The sequence below is a fragment of the Lissotriton helveticus genome, chromosome 4_1 (genome assembly GCF_964261635.1).
Source record: "Lissotriton helveticus chromosome 4_1, aLisHel1.1, whole genome shotgun sequence".
Taxonomy (NCBI): Eukaryota; Metazoa; Chordata; class Amphibia; order Caudata; family Salamandridae; genus Lissotriton; species Lissotriton helveticus.
In genome coordinates this window covers 1,927,262,518-1,927,279,798 of record NC_136063.1, presented here as the reverse complement: position 1 = coordinate 1,927,279,798, position 17,281 = coordinate 1,927,262,518, and the positions used below count along the sequence as shown (strand labels likewise).

The following is a 17,281-nucleotide window of genomic DNA, read 5'->3' as shown; positions in this document are numbered from 1 at the left end:
TAGCTTAGTTCTCTTTAGATCTTAAAATGCGACACTTTGAGTCAATGTACCTTAAGATGCGTAACGCTTCTATAATGAAAGTGTTGCAGGGATGGTGATGCGGTAGTTCCTTACAAGCAAAGACGTGATGCGATGAAGATCCGGTGCAACGAAAGAAAGATGGCATCTTCTTCTTGATGCGGCACACTCCTCCGATGTTCTGAGATGTCTCTGCTCGATGCGACATCTGCAGCGGCGACACTCTTGTACAGTGATGCCACGACAGCGGCTTTGGCAGGGGCACTCTTCTGTGACGATGAGAGACGCTTCCGCTCAATGCCACAGTAGCGACACCCTTGTTCAGTGATGCAACGACAGCGGCTGCGACGGCGGCAAGCTTATCCGTGGATGTGAGGCGCTTCGGCAGTGCAATGCGACAGCTACAGTGGCGACACCCTTGGTTAGTGATACGACAGCAGCGGCTGCGATGGCGACACACTTTTTCAATGTTGCGAGATGTTTCTTAAGATGCGGTGCAATGCGACAGCTACAGGAGCGACATCTCCATGAGGAGACAGCAGCGGCTGCGACATGCTTCTTCTTCGTGAGCCGCGCTTCCAGCTCCTTGCGACACGCAGTCCCTCAGAAGGCCCAACACAGCTACAGGCACTTCCAAAGAACTCTTGGTGAGCTGGTGGTTGAAGTCTGTTGTCCCTGAGACTTGAGCAGGAGGCAAGCTCTTCTCTCAAGCCCTTGGAGATCCTTCACAAGTTGAATACAGCACACAAAGTTCCTTTCTCTTTTCTTAGGCAACCACTGCAGGCCAATCCCCCAAGCAGCACATCAGCTTAGGAAAATTCTCTCCTCAGTTTCTCTGGCTCCACTCCTCAGCAAAGGTTTCTTCTTGTTGTCCAAAAGTGATCTAAAGTTCCTGGTTGTGGGTTCCAATATTTATACTACTTTTCTTCTTGTTCTCTGAAGGCAGAGAGGCCTTTGCCTAGTCCAACCCAATTCTGGTCAGTCCTGGAGCACTCTGTTTACCTGACTGCTTCTTTCCTTTCACAGTGCAGGGCAGAGACATCAGACGCACCACGGGGGTGGAGTCAGCATTGTGGAGGGAAGGCACTGTCTTATTCAGGTCAAAAGTACAACTCCTCCCTCCCACCTAGATGCAGATCTCTCTATTCACCACTGGGCTGACTCACCCTGTCTCCTGGAATCCCCCAGCCCCTGTCACTCAAACTCCGGACAAGGAATACACAACCTAGCAGAGGCAGGCTTGGATAGTTAGACAAGAAAATATTTACTTTCTAAAAGTGGTATTTTCAAACACAGAATGTTAAAACCAACTTTACTAAAAGATATATTTTATCATTCTGAGTTTAGGCATACTAAACTCGAATTTCCACCTAGTTCCCTGAGTCAGTTAGGATTATAAAATGTAATAATCAAACTGCCCATTCTGGCCTATGGGGAATAGGTAGCCTTGCGAAAGTGAAAATCGAAAAGGGCTATAATTCGGTATTAGGACATGCCACACACATCAGGGCTTGTCCTACCTTATACTTACAATGCACCCTTCCCTTGGGCCTACCAAAGAGTTGTCTGATATGAAGAAAAGGTACGGTTTAGGGACTGGCAAGTGGGAGCACTTGCCCAGTCAACATGGCAGTACCATACTGCACATACGCTCTGCAATGGCAGCCCTGAGACACATGTTTACAGACTGCTTCTGTGTGCGCCACAACCAGTGCTGCAAGCCCACCAGCAGCATTTGGTTTACAAGCCCTGGGCACACTCAGTGCACTGTACTAGGGTCTGACCAGTAAAATAAATCAGTCAATCATGGAATCACTAATCCATACATCAATTTACAATAGGGAGCATATGCACTTTAGCACCCATCAGCAGTGGTAAAGTGCCCAGAGTCATAAAACCAACAAAAACAGGTCAGACAAAACACAGGAGGAAGGCAAAAAGTTCAGGGATGACCCTGCAAAAAGGGCCACATCTTGCTGTCTCACTTGATTGAAAATGTACCTTTCATAGTCGACATTCGCCATTGGATTGAACTTGGTTCCTAATACTTCTTTGATCTGACGGTATGATATTTTATCAGTTTGTGATATATTCTTTATACATTTTTACTCCATCACCAAAAAGCTTCTAAGTACTTCATGATTTTCTTATACTCTGCTTCCAGCACATCTATGAAATAATCAAACGCCTTAATCCATGTAGTGCATCTGGCACTAATATTCTGCTTCTTGGTGGTGTTGAAGGATGGTTGCAGAAACGTGGCTGCCATGTCTTGCGCACTTCCTTCTGCCACCATTGAGAATATGTGATGTTCGGACAGCTTTCGTCTCACCCTGCAGCACCTCTGCAGGCACAACACCTGTGCTTACACATGAGTCGTTTCACCCGATTTTGAAGTCGTAATGTGTTTTGTTGGTCTTCACCTGTGAGTGAATTTTCATTTCTTGTACCTAGTTGTCACTGTCTCTAGCGTTTACTTGGCATGGAAGAGGGTGCAGCGCAGTATCTCTGCTTTCAGCCTTATCAATGGGTTATGGCAGGATTTTTGAACGTGCTCTTCTGAGAGGCCTTCACCTTCTTCGAGGGCCATATCTGGGCTGAGGAGGGGCTTCAACTCCACGTACGGCAACTTTGAACTGCTTCTCATCAATTTGGGCGCATGTGGCATGTATGAGCAGTTTGTTGTACCATTGCAAACTATCAGGGAGAGCAGTCTTGTTTCTTTGATGGACGTATCTGCTACTCGTCGCCGGATGTAACGTCCTCCCCAGCTCAAGAGTATGTAAATGAATAAGCCACACAGGTAGTGCTGTAACAGATGTCTTTTTTCCTCAGCATACAATCACACACTGCACTCTCAATATGTCATAACCATTAATAACCACACCTTAATACCTCCCAACAAGTTATGTAATTTCTCTGTTGAGTCTGCCCAAAACCACGAGGTACAGAGCGTACATAGTCTCACAACGCTACAAAATTCACTGCCTGCTGTCCATGACATGTCTTGGTTTTCATTATTTGTTTTTGCTAGATTAAAGCAGTCAACAGAATCTTGCATATTTTGAAAATGAGGCTTTAAGTTACTAATAGGGAACATTCGGACCGAGTAGGTCAGGGTAAAGGTATGCCCCAAGAACAGCAGGGGTCTCCAACATAAGTGCAGATGGACTAGGGTCATGCTAGATTTGCAGATTAAACACTGACTTTATGAGTGTGCTCTATTTACATACATTGCATGTGAGTTAATTTATTGTGGCTATTCTGAAAATCGTATTTGGACCTGACCCACTAAGGCCTGTGTTGGACCACGTGTAATGTGGATACTGGTTAAAGAAGGCACTGGACTGCCTGGGGATGCTTGGCTATGTTCATATTTTATGCTTCTAGGCAGAGGCGCAACAAGAGCCAAATTTTGGGGTTTGGGGGGGCTAATAATAATTTCGTGGGGGGGTTCATTCTTCCAGGGATCTCAGAAGGGGTGAAAACACAATAAAGCCTCGTTATCAAGTAAATGGTCTTTTAAAGATCTGTGAAGTACTCGGGTGTGGCTGCAATAAGATGGGCGCTAGCCTGGGAAGCTGTCTGACACACATGACGGGGGCGGGCTGAAGCCCTTTGAGCCTAATGGGCGTTGCGCACCTGCTTCTAGGTAACAAGACTCGGAAACTAAGAGAGCAAGATATATCTTCTCACTGAGATACACAAGATACCTCGATGATGCAAGGCAGGATTTATTCAAAAAAAGCACTGGAAGTTTTTTACAACTTGCATGAGATTGAATATCTGTTGGCAGTCGAAACATCACGATGCAAAGCTTTTCTAAAAAAATACACACAATGCAGCAACGATCAAGCATGTTATTTACAGGTGGAGCCTAGATTGCAGGGTTAGTCCTCATGACTGTAAACCTGAAATAAAGGAAAGTGCGAAAACATGATTTAATGATCTACAATTCAGTGACAGGGAAATTGCTAACTGTAAAAACATTTGCACAGTATGAAATGATCACTTGCCCTCGTTTAAGAAATAATACACCAAAAAAGCTGTAAGCGGTATCATTTTGTATGCCTTTAATAAAGTTTTGAAATGTACAAACATATTTAATAACTGATGTTACAACATAATTTTACAAATTTTCTCCAAATAAAACATTTTGGAACTTGATGATATCAGTACATCTATGGTTTTCCCATAATATCCCTTCAGAAAATTAAGGGTTTTCATAATTTTCAGCAACATTGCAGAACGATGATCATTGACTGACTACAGAAAATAGACTTTGTGGACCTTATGAAAATTAATCACCTGTTTTGGTGTTACATTGGCTTCTGTTTTTTTTTTAAATGGAACCATGTCGGTCTTAGCTTGAGTTACATTTAGGGCCACTGGAATTATGCAGCAGGGGTGGAACAAATGATGAGGCTGGGCTGACTAAATTATGCAGCAAAAAAAGACAAATTATGCAGCACATTTTGGGATAGTATTGTTTCATTATTTTGCCATTATTACACATGTTAACAGCATCTGAGCAAAGGTTTCCCCTGATTAGTACGAGTTTTAGATCTCAATACTCCAGAAACAGTAACAGAAAAGTGACCAGTCAATCTTGTGAAGGGCATTCGACTGCACGGCAAAACTTGTCACAAAATTTCAAGTTACTTGATCCATTTGAGCTAGAAACAATATGTTTTGTTAAAATTTGCAGGTTATTCTGCAAATGATAGATTCTGTGGTAAATGTGGCTTATCCATAATTATATGGAAAACGTTGCGGCTGAAAAATTGCATAATTCCATTGACCCTGGCTATAATATTGTATCACTGACTGATAAAGACACCATCAGCTCTTGAAATCTGTTTACTAAACGCTATTCATTAGGGGATTGTCAACAATAGACAAAAGAATGAATGGCTTGGTAGGAGTCACTACTTAACTTCTGCTAGGTAATTAATGAAATGTTATGTGATAAAAGGCAGTTCTGCACATTATGAATGGACGGGACAGGGCATAAGTATTGCAAGATCTTGGAGATAACATTTAATGTCATTTCTAAAAGTAAATATGACTCAAGCAGTTCAATTTTAACAAACACTTCTGAATCCATACAATACTAAAAACACAATCCAAAAAAATAGACTCGTGCTGCAGTTCATTTTTCTAATGTCTGAAGTCGATTTACATACAGAGCAGAACTATAAAAACAAGGCAGCACACTTAGCTGAAACAAAATTCAGCAGAGAAAGCGATGATTTTTAATATAATATGTAAATAAATCTGTAAGGTACTATTTTGAATCCCAAAATATCTTAGCGCGGTTCACTTCAATTTCATCCATCAAAGGCATTTTTCTTGCACTGAACTTTGTGGTTACACATTTGATGGGCGGCATACAGCACAGGCCGTCGTATTTTCCACCTATCCAAAGAAAGGAATACCATGAGTTTATATATAATGCTGTTTTGATAGGCACACTAAAACATTGATTAATGTGTAACGTTGATAGGAAAATATTCTTCAATAAAAGGATCCCAGTTCATGCGTTGGTTTATACCTGCATATTGGTTTTTTTCCTTTGAGCTTTTGATCGCACAGGAAATTGAGTTACAAGAACTGAAACCATCTTATACACTAATATTGCCAAAGAACATGCACCATACTTCAAAATTACATTTAAACACCAGAGAAAAAGTATAACACCAATAGTAAAAACATAAATACACATAAACAGAAAACAAAATAATAAATAATTTGCAAGAAAGAGAATAAAGAGAAAACAGAATCAGGGACATTAAGAGACCTTGCATCCCCCTCGTCATATATTTGGGATTGGTAATTCAGGTAAAAAAAAGTAAGAGGATGGCATCCACCTTTTAATACCCCACTGTCCTACTTATTCCCCAGAATATCAGATTTAACAATAACAAGCATTAGCAATACATATAGTCCTGCCTTGTATTTTCAGCTATATGTCAGAACTATTGGCTTTGATAAAGCCATTTGGTTGTGCAGAATGTCATATATGGCAATGGGGCAGCAAATTAGCAAGGACCACTGAAATTATACAATTATGTTGCCACTGTGTTTTGCATAATTATAGATTTGCCACATTTGCCACATACTCCATCATTTGCTGCACAATCTGTAGAGTTTTACAAAAATATAACTGTTTGTAGCTAAAACAGTTCAAAAGTTACTAACAACGTAGCAGCACGTGTTGCAGAGAAGTGGATGGCTCGATGCAAAGGTTGACTGGTCACCTTTCTGTTGCTTATTGATGTATTTGGGTGTTATACTTGTACCAATGAGGTTCAACCAATACCACGTGTTAAAAAGTGTAAAAATTAAAAATAAGTAATACTATCACAAAATGTACTGCATTACGCCGCCACATAATTTGCCTTTTCTTGCTGCATAATTTACTCAACACTGGTGCATTATTTGGCCTTCTCCTGTCCTGTAATTCCAGTGGCCCTGGTTCTCTTGTGCGATGCTGCTCATGTTGAATTTGTATTTCATCAATGGCTTGACGCCAGAGACAATGGAGCTGTGGGCACACTGATTTTTATACGTTTTTCATCAATAACAGCAGGCAAATTGCTCAGGAGGCAGAAGTAGAGAACCCACTGGAGACACAGAATTTGGTTGCTATGGATGTATCATATCTAGTATCATATATCTAATAGAAACGAAGTAAAGCCTTTAAGGAACAGTGCTTTAGCACCCCTACGAACCACATTATGACACTTGAGGCGGGACATTCTGAACAGAAAGGAGCAGAGCAGCCTCGCAACAGGGCAGTGGTTGGAAATTGTAGAATGCGGAAGCAGGGAGGTGCAGTGCTTAATTTGTAAAAAAATAAATAAGTACCAGGGCTCTTGTCAGGAGGCCAAAGCAGCTTCCATCACACATTGCCCTGCTATGCTGCCAATGATAGTAACAATAACAAAAAAGCAATGTTCCTTAGGCAAATTATTTAGACTTGACTTCACAGCATAAATTTAGTTTTCTTCAAGAGAAAATACAAATAGTATATCATTTGTTTTTATTCAATCATATTCATCTTAAATCATAAGAATATGTATATACATCATATTTCAATCCACTTTCGGCAACAAAACGGTGTACTGTTTACTCAGTTTTTCAAAATATACAGTACCATAAGACACTTTTGTAATAGATATGGACAGTATTTACATATCTTCCATATATACAATAATTTTGCACAAACTATATACAAAATTACAATTCAGTCAATGCTGATACTATTTACAAAAGAGTGTCGTTGCGTCGACGTTTCGGTCTCATACAGTACAATATAGCAAGACCATCATCAGGACATAAGTTGCACCATGGACCTATAGTGAAACAATGTAAATAGAATCATAACTCTGTCTGTACATACTCTTGAAAACAAAGTCTAGATTGTCTGCCCACACCAAACCAAATGGTGAACATATAGATAAATACATAAAAAGTGCCAACAAACTGTGCCAAGGGACTAAAATGTCCTATTTACAATTATATATATATTCACATGGTGGCCATGTCCCAAAATGACATGCACCCACACCTTTAGTATCACCGTGAAAGGGAACATACATCAGTAAAAATATACATCAGAAAAAATACTCACAAAAAAACCCAATGGCAATGACTCTAATCCTATTGGGAATAGAACAAAACAACAATAAGTCTAAAATGTCTGAATTGTCTATAGCAGACGTACATAGCAGTAACCACAAAATAGGCTATCTTAGAACTGACAGAGGAGAAAACAACCAATTTGTACCTTTAGTAACATTGAATTAAGCACTAGGTTCAGGGGCAGTTCGTAAAGCACTTCAATCTGCTCCGTCGTATCTGTACAGAGACAGAACCACGAGGAACAATAAGGCACAAGTCATAACGGCAAATTATTCCAAAAATAAATCAAAAGAGCCGGGGTAGAACTTACTTGTGTGCGAGTAAATCGCCACTCGTATTCCAGCAACTGTCGGGGAAAGGCGAACAGATTACAGCGTTTTCCCAGAATACCTAGCTGAGGCCTGCGATCTCGTGGCAAAACGTGCAACGTCTAGGCGGCCATATTAGGTCGGCGAATGGTGCCTGACTCTGCATAGGGTTATTATTAAGAGTCAGGCAAGTCGTCAACAACTCAGTGTATATAGACGACTTTTGACAGCAGGAAACCTGTGTTAAGAAAGTACTTCGGGTCAGACGAAATATTAAAAGGAATTATGTATATATATGTTTTTGGTTTATAGAAAAACCATAAGTTGGCACAAGGAACAACACAAATATCTGTTAGACCAAAGATAAATTGGAGAACTTCAGCGAAGGGTCGTCGAGACTGACCATACAGCAAAAAGGCACATCACAGCCCATATAACTGCTAGGACTAATGACACCAAAGCAGAACTTCAACGGAAAGTTACCAAGACTTGCCATTCAACAAAAGAGTTTAGTCCCTTGGCCACAGAGCTGACCAAATCCACCTTTTTTCTTTCTGTGTGAGCAGGCGGTCAATGTCACATCTACGTTTTGACTGTTTGACACTTTCCAGAACAAACCATTGCATATCACGTGGAGAGTGTTGTTTGTGTAAATAGTGTTCAACCAAAGGTGATGTTTCTATTTTACATCTGATTCTTGATTGATGTTGTGTGATTCTCTTCCTTACCTCTTGTGTGGTTTTACCTATATAATACAGGGAACACGGACATTTGATGCAGTATATGACATTTTTTGTTAGACAGTCAGTATGATTTCCCAAGGTCCAGTTTTTACCATTTATACAACAGGTCTTAATTATTGTTGTTGTTTGGCATGCAACACATGAACCACAGGGATAGTGTCCCACTATAGGTGCCAGACCCCAGATGTTTTGAATGGTATTTACAGTTGGTTCTTTGTAGGCTTTTACTAAGTGGTCCCTTAGGTTACGTGCCCTTTTGAATGCAAACCGTGGTAATGGTAATTGTGGTTCGATCTTTTAGATGAGATGCCAATTTCTTGTTATGATTTTCTTGATACGATTGGATTCTGATCCAAAAGTGGTGACACATGTTACTAGATCATTCTCAGGGTCTTGATTGGTGTTTTCTTCTAGTAATGTCTGTCTGTCGTAGTACCACGCTCTTTTCATTGAGCGTTTTACTAATCTGTAAGGGTAGCCTCTCATTGATAGTTTAGTTTGTAGCACCTTCGCTTCTGTAAAGTAATCACTGCGTTTGGTGCAATTACGTTTTATCCTTAAAAACTGTCCAAACGGCAGATTATCACGTAAGTTACGTGGGTGGTGGCTAGTATATTTTAACAACGTATTACGCGCTGTTGGTTTAGTAAAGAGACTAGTTGATAGTTGTCCCCCATCATCCCATATTTTAAGATCCAGAAAATGAATACATTCCTTGTCATATTCTATGGTGAATTGTAAATTACTGTTTTGTGAATTCAACCATACATGAAAATCCTGTAACTTAGATAACGGACCATCCCAAATTAGGCAGACGTCATCTATATATCGTAAATACTCTAGAATGTAGTTCTCAAATGGGTTATTATTGTAAATAACCTTTTCCTCGAATGCAGCAACATATAGATTGGCTATATCTGGGGCAAAAATTGCCCACATTGCGACGCCCTTTATTTGTCCATAAAAAGCACCGTTGAAGATGAAATAATTATCATTTAGTGCAATTTTGGCACATTCAGTTATGAATTCGGTCGTGACTTGGTGTGGGCGTGTTCTGTTATTCAGCACATCTGTGATTACATTAAGAGCCTCTGTTTGTGGTATGTTGAGATACAGACTTTCAATGTCCATAGTAACTAGGACATTGGTCTGTTTGTCATATTTTTTGCCCTCTAGACAATTGATTACACTTGCACTATCTCTAGTGTAGGATTTAGTAAGTAATACGTCAGATTTTATAAAATGATCAACGTATTCAGCTAAAGGTTGCAGTATCGATTGGCAACCTGCTACAATGGGTCTATCAGGTGGTTTTTCATCGTCTTTATGCACTTTGGGTAAAGTGTAAAAGGCTGGGATGGAATAATCATTTTTGTTTAGATAGTCGAATTCCTTCGAGTCTAACCATCCACCACATGTTTGGTGAGACTTAAGATCCGTGATCTGATATTATCAGTAGGATCCGATAATAGTTTTTTATAGTGTAAGGTATTGTGTAATTGACTCAGGGCTTCGTCATCATAGGCTGTTTTATCCTGAACAATAATACTCCCACCCTTGTCAGCCGGTTTGATAATAATATCATCACGGCTGGCAAGGTTTTTTAGGGTCTCATGTTCGTCCTTTGAGAAGTTATATTTAATATATCTTCTATCATCGAACATTTGGTCGATCTCGTTGAGTACCACATTTTCGAAAGTGATTAAGTCTTTGGGCATTAAATTAGTTGCCGGATAGAATGTTGAAGGGCAACGTAATCCAGTAATTGTTTTTTCAGGTGGAGGGGCATTATTGAAGAAGCATTTTAGTGGTATTGCTCTGAATAATCTGAACATTTCTACTTGTGTGTTGAAATGGTCATTCCTACATGTAGGTACGAATGAAAGCCCATTGCTTAGTACATCTATCTCTTTTGTACTCAATATGTATTTCGACAGATTGAAAATTGACACTACTTCCAGATTGCAGTTGTTGTGAATTTGTAATTCTTGGTATAGTAGCCATTGTTAAGTCAGTATCCATCGGGTTGTCTACCACTCGTAGTAGTTGTTCCTTGTTTGTCGGAAGCCTGGTGTGTATTGGTTCCTGTACCATCCCCGTCGTGTATTGCGTGTGCGACCTCTCTGTGGGGTCCGGCCTCTCCCTAAAAAAGGGGCAGGATTTTGGCCTCTACCAAATGTTATGTTATGTTATGTTATGTTATGTTATGTTATGTTACGTAGTTTTTATATAGCGTACGGCTACTCGAAAGGAGTGTCCCGACGCTTTTCCACCAGCGGCTCATAAGAAGTAACACAACACAGCTAAAAACAGAAAATATAAAAGAAAAGTAAAAAGAAACAGTAGGCAAAAGAACAGACTAAGAATTAAAAAGCCAAGTCTTCAGGCCCCTCCTAAACTGGAGCAGATTGGCAGTACTGCGCAGTGGAAGTGGAAGCAGATTCCACAGCTGGGGAGCTCTGCAGTTAAAAGATCGCCCTCCGGCGCGGGCCTTCCTCACCCGTGGGACCACAGCTTTAAAGAGGGATTCCGAACGGAGGGAACGGACTGGACGATAGAAATTCAGTCTCCGCTGCAGATATCCCGCCCCTGATCCATGCAAAGCTTTATGCATCAGGGTCAGGGATTTAAACAGGATCCGCTTCCTAATGGGGAGCCAATGAAGCGTCTGAAGCAACCCCGAAGCACGGGCTCGTCTACCTAGACCGAAAATCGCCCGGGCAGCAGAGTTCTGCACCACCTGAAGGCGCTGAACCAGGTAATCGGGGAGGCCAAGAAAGAGGGCGTTTGCATAATCCAGCCTCGAGCCGACAAGAGCCTGAACGGTAATCCTCCTGTGCTCCTCCGACAACAGAGGCAAAAATTTGCGGAGCATCTTCAGGATTCCGTAGCAGGTGCCGGCCAGGCCAAGAATATGAGTTTGCAGCGACAGCTGGTTGTCTAGCTTAACGCCCAAATTTTTGGCAACCAGGGAGGACTGAGCAGGAGGATGCATGTCGGACGGCCACCAATGCTGCCATTCCGGATCGGCGACGCAACCAAAAAATAAAATCTCAGACTTGCCCGAGTTGGCCCTCAGACTGTTCCGTTGGAACCAGTCGAAGACCAGCGCAAGGCAGTCCCGGATTCTCTCTCCATCAAACTCTTGGTCTTTCCCGCATGTGAAGAGGAGTTGCGTGTCGTCGGCATAGGAGACGATCTGGGCCCCATAAGCCTCCACCAAGGCCGCCAAAGGGGACATAAAGATGTTAAATAACGTGGGGCTCAACACAGAACCCTGTGGAACCCCAACTCCCAATAGCGGCATCTCGGCGGAGCTCTGGGAAACCCAGACCGTCTGGCGGCGGTCTTCAAGGAAAGAAGTAAACCACCTGAACACCGTCCCCCTGAGGCCGATGTCGTGAAGCCTCGCTAAGAGCGCCTTGTGGGGGACGGTGTCGAAGGCCGCCGACAAATCTAACATGACCAGCATGGCCCTACCGCCGACATCCAGGGTCTCCCTAATAATCTCAGTAACCTCCAACAGAGCCGTTTCCGTACTAAAGTTAGGACGGAAACCCGATTGAGATGAATGGAGCAGATTATTAGCTTCCAGAAAGCTCGACAGAACACCGTGGGCGTGTTTTTCCGTTATCTTCGCCAGTGCTGGTAAAAGCGAGATTGGCCTGTAGTTCGCCAAAGCCTCGGTGTCAAGACCCGTTTTTTTTAAGAGGGGGATCACCATCGCTCTTTTCCAAGAGCTGGGAACCCTTCCCTCCCTCAAGGAGGTATTGAGGATAGAATTGACCAAAGGATTCACCACTGCCGCCATCCCGGCCAACAATTTGGCAGGGCAGGGGTCAAGTGGCGAGCCAGATTTAAGATTGGCCAGTAACGTCTGGGAGACATCACAGGAAACAGTAGGGAAATCGGACAGCACCGCCGCAGATATCTGCGGAAGACTACAATCCGCCCTAACACCACTGCCTCCATCCGGTCCCTCCACAAAGGTGGCCTGAATAGCCTTGATCTTATTTGTGAAGAAACCAGCAAGATCACGTGCCCAGGCATCCGCCGAAGCTGGCGGGGGCGGATGGGAGCTGGGGGTTGTAAACTCCTTCACAATATTAAAGATCTCCTTACAGGAGTTCGCCGATGCCTCTATCCTCCTGGCCAAATAGTCCCTCTTGGCACCAAGGATGTCCCGATGGTAGGCCTTGACCGCCGCCTTATAGGCAAGTTTGGCCTTCCCATCGTACATAAGGCGCCAGGCCCTCTCGGCCACCTTGCACTGACTGCGAGCCACACGGAGCGCCTCCGTAAACCACGGGGCAGATTGCCGAGCCACCGTGGACCGGGAGGCAGCCTTAGGGGCTAGATCGTCAAGCCTATCAGTAAGCCAACGCTGCAGAGTCTCCGTGTCGCTGTCCAAATCACCCGAAAGATGACAAGGGTGATCCAGCAGCGCCTGCTCAAGCATGTCAGGTGTCACTCTATACAGCGCTCGCGAGGCCGGTCTAAGCAAAGTAGGCGCTCTATAATCCGGGCGCGCACATTCCATCACCGAAAAGCTGATCAGCCGGTGGTCAGTCCAAAGCATCTGCCGGGTAGCAACCTCCGTAGGTGGAACAGATGAAAACACCTGATCCAGGGTATGCCCCTTCTCATGTGTTGGCCCTGACACGCATGGCACAAGACCAAGCGGAGATGTAACATCCAGCAGTTTGGCCGCATCAGAGTCATCTGCCACATCCAAGTGGAAATTAAAATCACCGGCCACAATGCAGTGCTGTGTGGTCAGCGCCAGCTCAGAGGCGGCAGTCTGCAGATCCTCGAAAAAGGAACCCACAGGACCTGGTGGCCTATAGACCAGCAAGCCCTTCAGGGCCTGACCCGGGGACAGTCTAATCGTAAAAGCGAGCGACTCGGCATTCCCGATAGGGTTCAAGGGAAGCACTGAGCAGGAGACGCTCTTTTTCACCACGACCGCCACTCCCCCTCCCCTGTCCTTAGCTCTATCCACCCGGAAGATGTTATACAGCGGGGGAATGGCTGAGAAGACGTCCGGATTGGAAGCCTCTCCCAGCCAGGTTTCCGTTAGAAGCAGACACAGGGGATTTTCCCTGACCAAAAGGTCGTGAATGTGCAGGGCATGGCGACCTACCGACCTCGTGTTCAACAACAGGCAAAGATGCTTCGCGCCAACAGTTGCCGGGCGAGGAACGGTAGCACACGTCCAGACAGGCGTTCAGCCACAGGCCGGGCAGCGACGTTTGCCCCTAAACCGCCCCGGGAAGACGGAGCGACAGGAGCTGGAATGGCCCCGCAAATCCCGCAGTGACGCAGAGGAATAGCATATCATTGCTGCCAGAGTAATGCCAAACCAGAGTCCCCCGCCGCCCCGACGCCTCCTAGCGCGGACGGGCGCAGACGGGCAGGACTCTGGCACGACTCAGGCGCAGTGAAGTCTATATCCAGGACTATTAGATCTACCAGTATTTTCCTCGGAACTGGATGACCCTGTATCTGAGAAATTGATGTGTTTTGGAGCCCAAGAAGTTTGGTTGGGAGCAAAGAAGTCTTTTTTAAATATAGGTATGTACGATCTCTGGCGTAATTCTTTATATCTTTTTGTAACTTCTCTGTCTTTTTCAAGATGTTTGTTCTTTGGAAATCTGCAATTGTGGTTTCTAGTTTTTTTAGGAATTCTTGGTTGTCTGTAGAGTTACTGTCTTCCAACACTTGTTTTTCTAGTTGCGCAATTTCTTTTTTCAATCTCTCTATGTGTTTAAGGGCAGTCTCGATACTAAGGACCATCCAGCTCCTTGAGCATTTATTCTATACGTAGCTAAATCCAACTTTGAAATCTTCGTCCTCCACAAATATCACTGGAATATTACGTACCTGTAAGCCTACAGGTATAATATTATTGTTCAGACAATCTGTAAGAAATTTTGCATGCAATTCGGTTCTTATAAGCTTTTTATGTAGTCTTTCTAAATTATTCCTCAGTGTCGTCTGTTGGGTGTTTAACCCCGTACTGCCAGGTTGATGTCCCAATAAAGACGGGCCTCCTGCTATCCTAGCAATGTATTCATCTGTGTACGTTAAAGTTTCGAGTTCAGACATTGATTACAGTAAATTATAAGTGTGTATATACAAACATAAATGAAGAAACCTGAGCATAGATAGTTGACACCTATTTACAAGACAATACAATATATTAACAATATATAAGGACAGACTAATCAAAAGATATATTTATATAAACCACTTTTTCAGAAAAAGGGCCCTTGCAGACAGCGCCTGCGCATATATATCAAAATTCAATAGGGCGACCCAATATTCCCAAGGAACTGGGTATATTCAATAACAAAAAAGCAATGTTCCTTAGGCAAATTATTTAGACTTGACTTCACAGTTAAAGAATTGTCACTATAGTGAGCATACATTTTGTTTTCTTCAAGAGAAAATACAAATAGTATATCATTTGTTTTTATTCAATCATATTCAACTTAAATCATAAGAATATGTATATACATCATATTTCAATCCACTTTCGGCAACAAAACGGTGTACTGTTTACTCAGTTTTTCAAAATATACAGTACCATAAGACACTTTTGTAATAGATATGGACAGTATTATGATAGTAACAGATCAACTACTAACCATCACACTCCTACAAGTGTGACAGTTCGGGCTATTTTAGGCCCCAAAAGCTATAAGAAAGGCTTGGGTGGCAGGTAATAGCCATTTTGAATGAATATTGCATTAATAATTAACTGCTATTGTGGTCATCTCTAAATTAGCTACAGCATCACTTGGTGGCAGGCTGTCACAAGGGCCGGTGCCGAGCACTGGAAACCACCAGCTCAAATTAAGCACCGGGGAGGTGGCGGCAGAATAACATGAAGAGAGGGAGCTGGGACCGTTTCATCAAGTTCTGCAAGAGAATAACATTTATTTTATGACACATGAAAGTATCTGTGAAAAGCCAGGTTCCATTGCCATAACATGTTGGACACCCAATCAATCCAGCTCTTGAATGGGGCTTAACCAAAGATGCTGAAGGGAGCTGAACCAAGCAATTTGTTTTTAAATATTTTATGTTGTGCTGCCATGAGCTCTGGTTCACCTCTAGAGCAGTCTGCAGCCAAACTTACACAGGAATCTGTGGAAAACCAGTTGATTAATCACACATCTCATTCCCAATATCACCTGAAGCAAACAATTAAAAAAAAGATCTCTTGTCACCACATGAACAAAAACAGGAACATCTGTGACAACCATTGATGGGCAAGCAGTTCCTTTGAGCCTGCAAACCCACAACACAGCCCCTGAACAAATTAATACAACAAAGCAGTGGAGTTCCCCCTACATGCTTACAAACAATAACCTCATACATTTTGACAACAAATATCAACAGTGCCAGATACAAGTCTGGGCTAAAAAGTGTTCAGAATGGCCCAGGAATGCATAACAATGAAACACCAGAGCGCAGTTAAGAATTCTTTGTTGGGACCTAGTCACTTATTTGGAAGTCAAAAATCTCCAGCGAGGCAGGAAGCTGTACCTGATTAGAGTGCCAGGAAGCCAGATACCCATATGGTGAAGGACCACTGAACAGGATTTCTGCTGCAGAGAGTAACGTAATGGGAGTTACCATGAAGTCAGGACAACTTGCAATGCACCGTGAGCAGACAGACAAGCAGGTTGGTCCTGATCTTCTCTCAGTTCTCAAAGCAGTTTTAAGCCAAAAATGTTTTTAAGTCCCAAATTTTGGATTTTGGCTATCTGGGCACCTTTAGCACCACCACCAAGGGTCCATGAATGGAGGAGCACCACTTATGGGATTAGGACTCATCCAGTCTGGGTCCAGGTGCAGGTTCAAGATGGTGTGAGCGTGTTATGTCCCTGTGGCTCTGAACAGGAGGCCAGCAAATTAGCCCTTGAAGCCACTCTGGTAGTCCTAGGTTAAGGTGAAGTAGCAAGGCTTTAAAAGCAGGGCAGGCCTCTCAGGTTTCAACAGGGGTCTAGAAAGTGAACTGAAGAGTGGGTCTGAGGGCCCTATATTTATACCTGATGCCTTCTTTGAAGTAGGAGAAATGTATAGATTTTTCTCTTTTAAGTGACTCCCCTGCCATGGCTCCAGGCTGGCTGCAGGGGCAATGAGATGGTGACTATTCAGTTGCAAGTGGGGCTCTACCAAACCCCACCACCCTTCCTGCCAGCAGAATCCCTCTATTGTGTGACTGTCTGGGAGGAATTCACAAACGTCTAACTGCATGTATTTACAACCATTCATGCGGCCTTAGACAGACTGCAGGCACTAAATGGCAGGAAAATGCCAACTTTCTAAAAGTGCCATTTTTAATGTTGTAATATAAAATCTGACTTTCCCATTAAAGAGGATTTTTAAAAATATATATATCTTTTTATTGTAAAATAAAGAAACAAATACACATATAAACAACGACCGGAGTGCATAGGGTAATCACAGTTGCAATAAATAGACGCAGACTTCCATTCGTTACAGTATGAAATTAAAGGAGAATAAACGGGCCTAAGAGTCCTCTGAATCCAC

General features: G+C 42.9%; 1 protein-coding gene across 4 annotated transcripts in view; it reads right to left on the bottom strand.

Moving 5' to 3' along the window:
- Positions 1-4,076: 4,076 nt before the first annotated feature.
- ADGRG4 (adhesion G protein-coupled receptor G4) overlaps positions 4,077-17,281 on the bottom strand; it is a 1,842,483-nt gene continuing 1,829,278 nt past the window's right edge. For all 4 annotated transcript variants that reach the window (XM_078688599.1, XM_078688601.1, XM_078688598.1 and 1 more), the window contains exon 27: positions 4,077-5,436. In XM_078688599.1, coding sequence (XP_078544725.1) covers positions 5,306-5,436 — 131 coding nt within the window. In that variant the 3' untranslated portion in view covers positions 4,077-5,305. The remainder of the gene's footprint in view (positions 5,437-17,281) is intronic.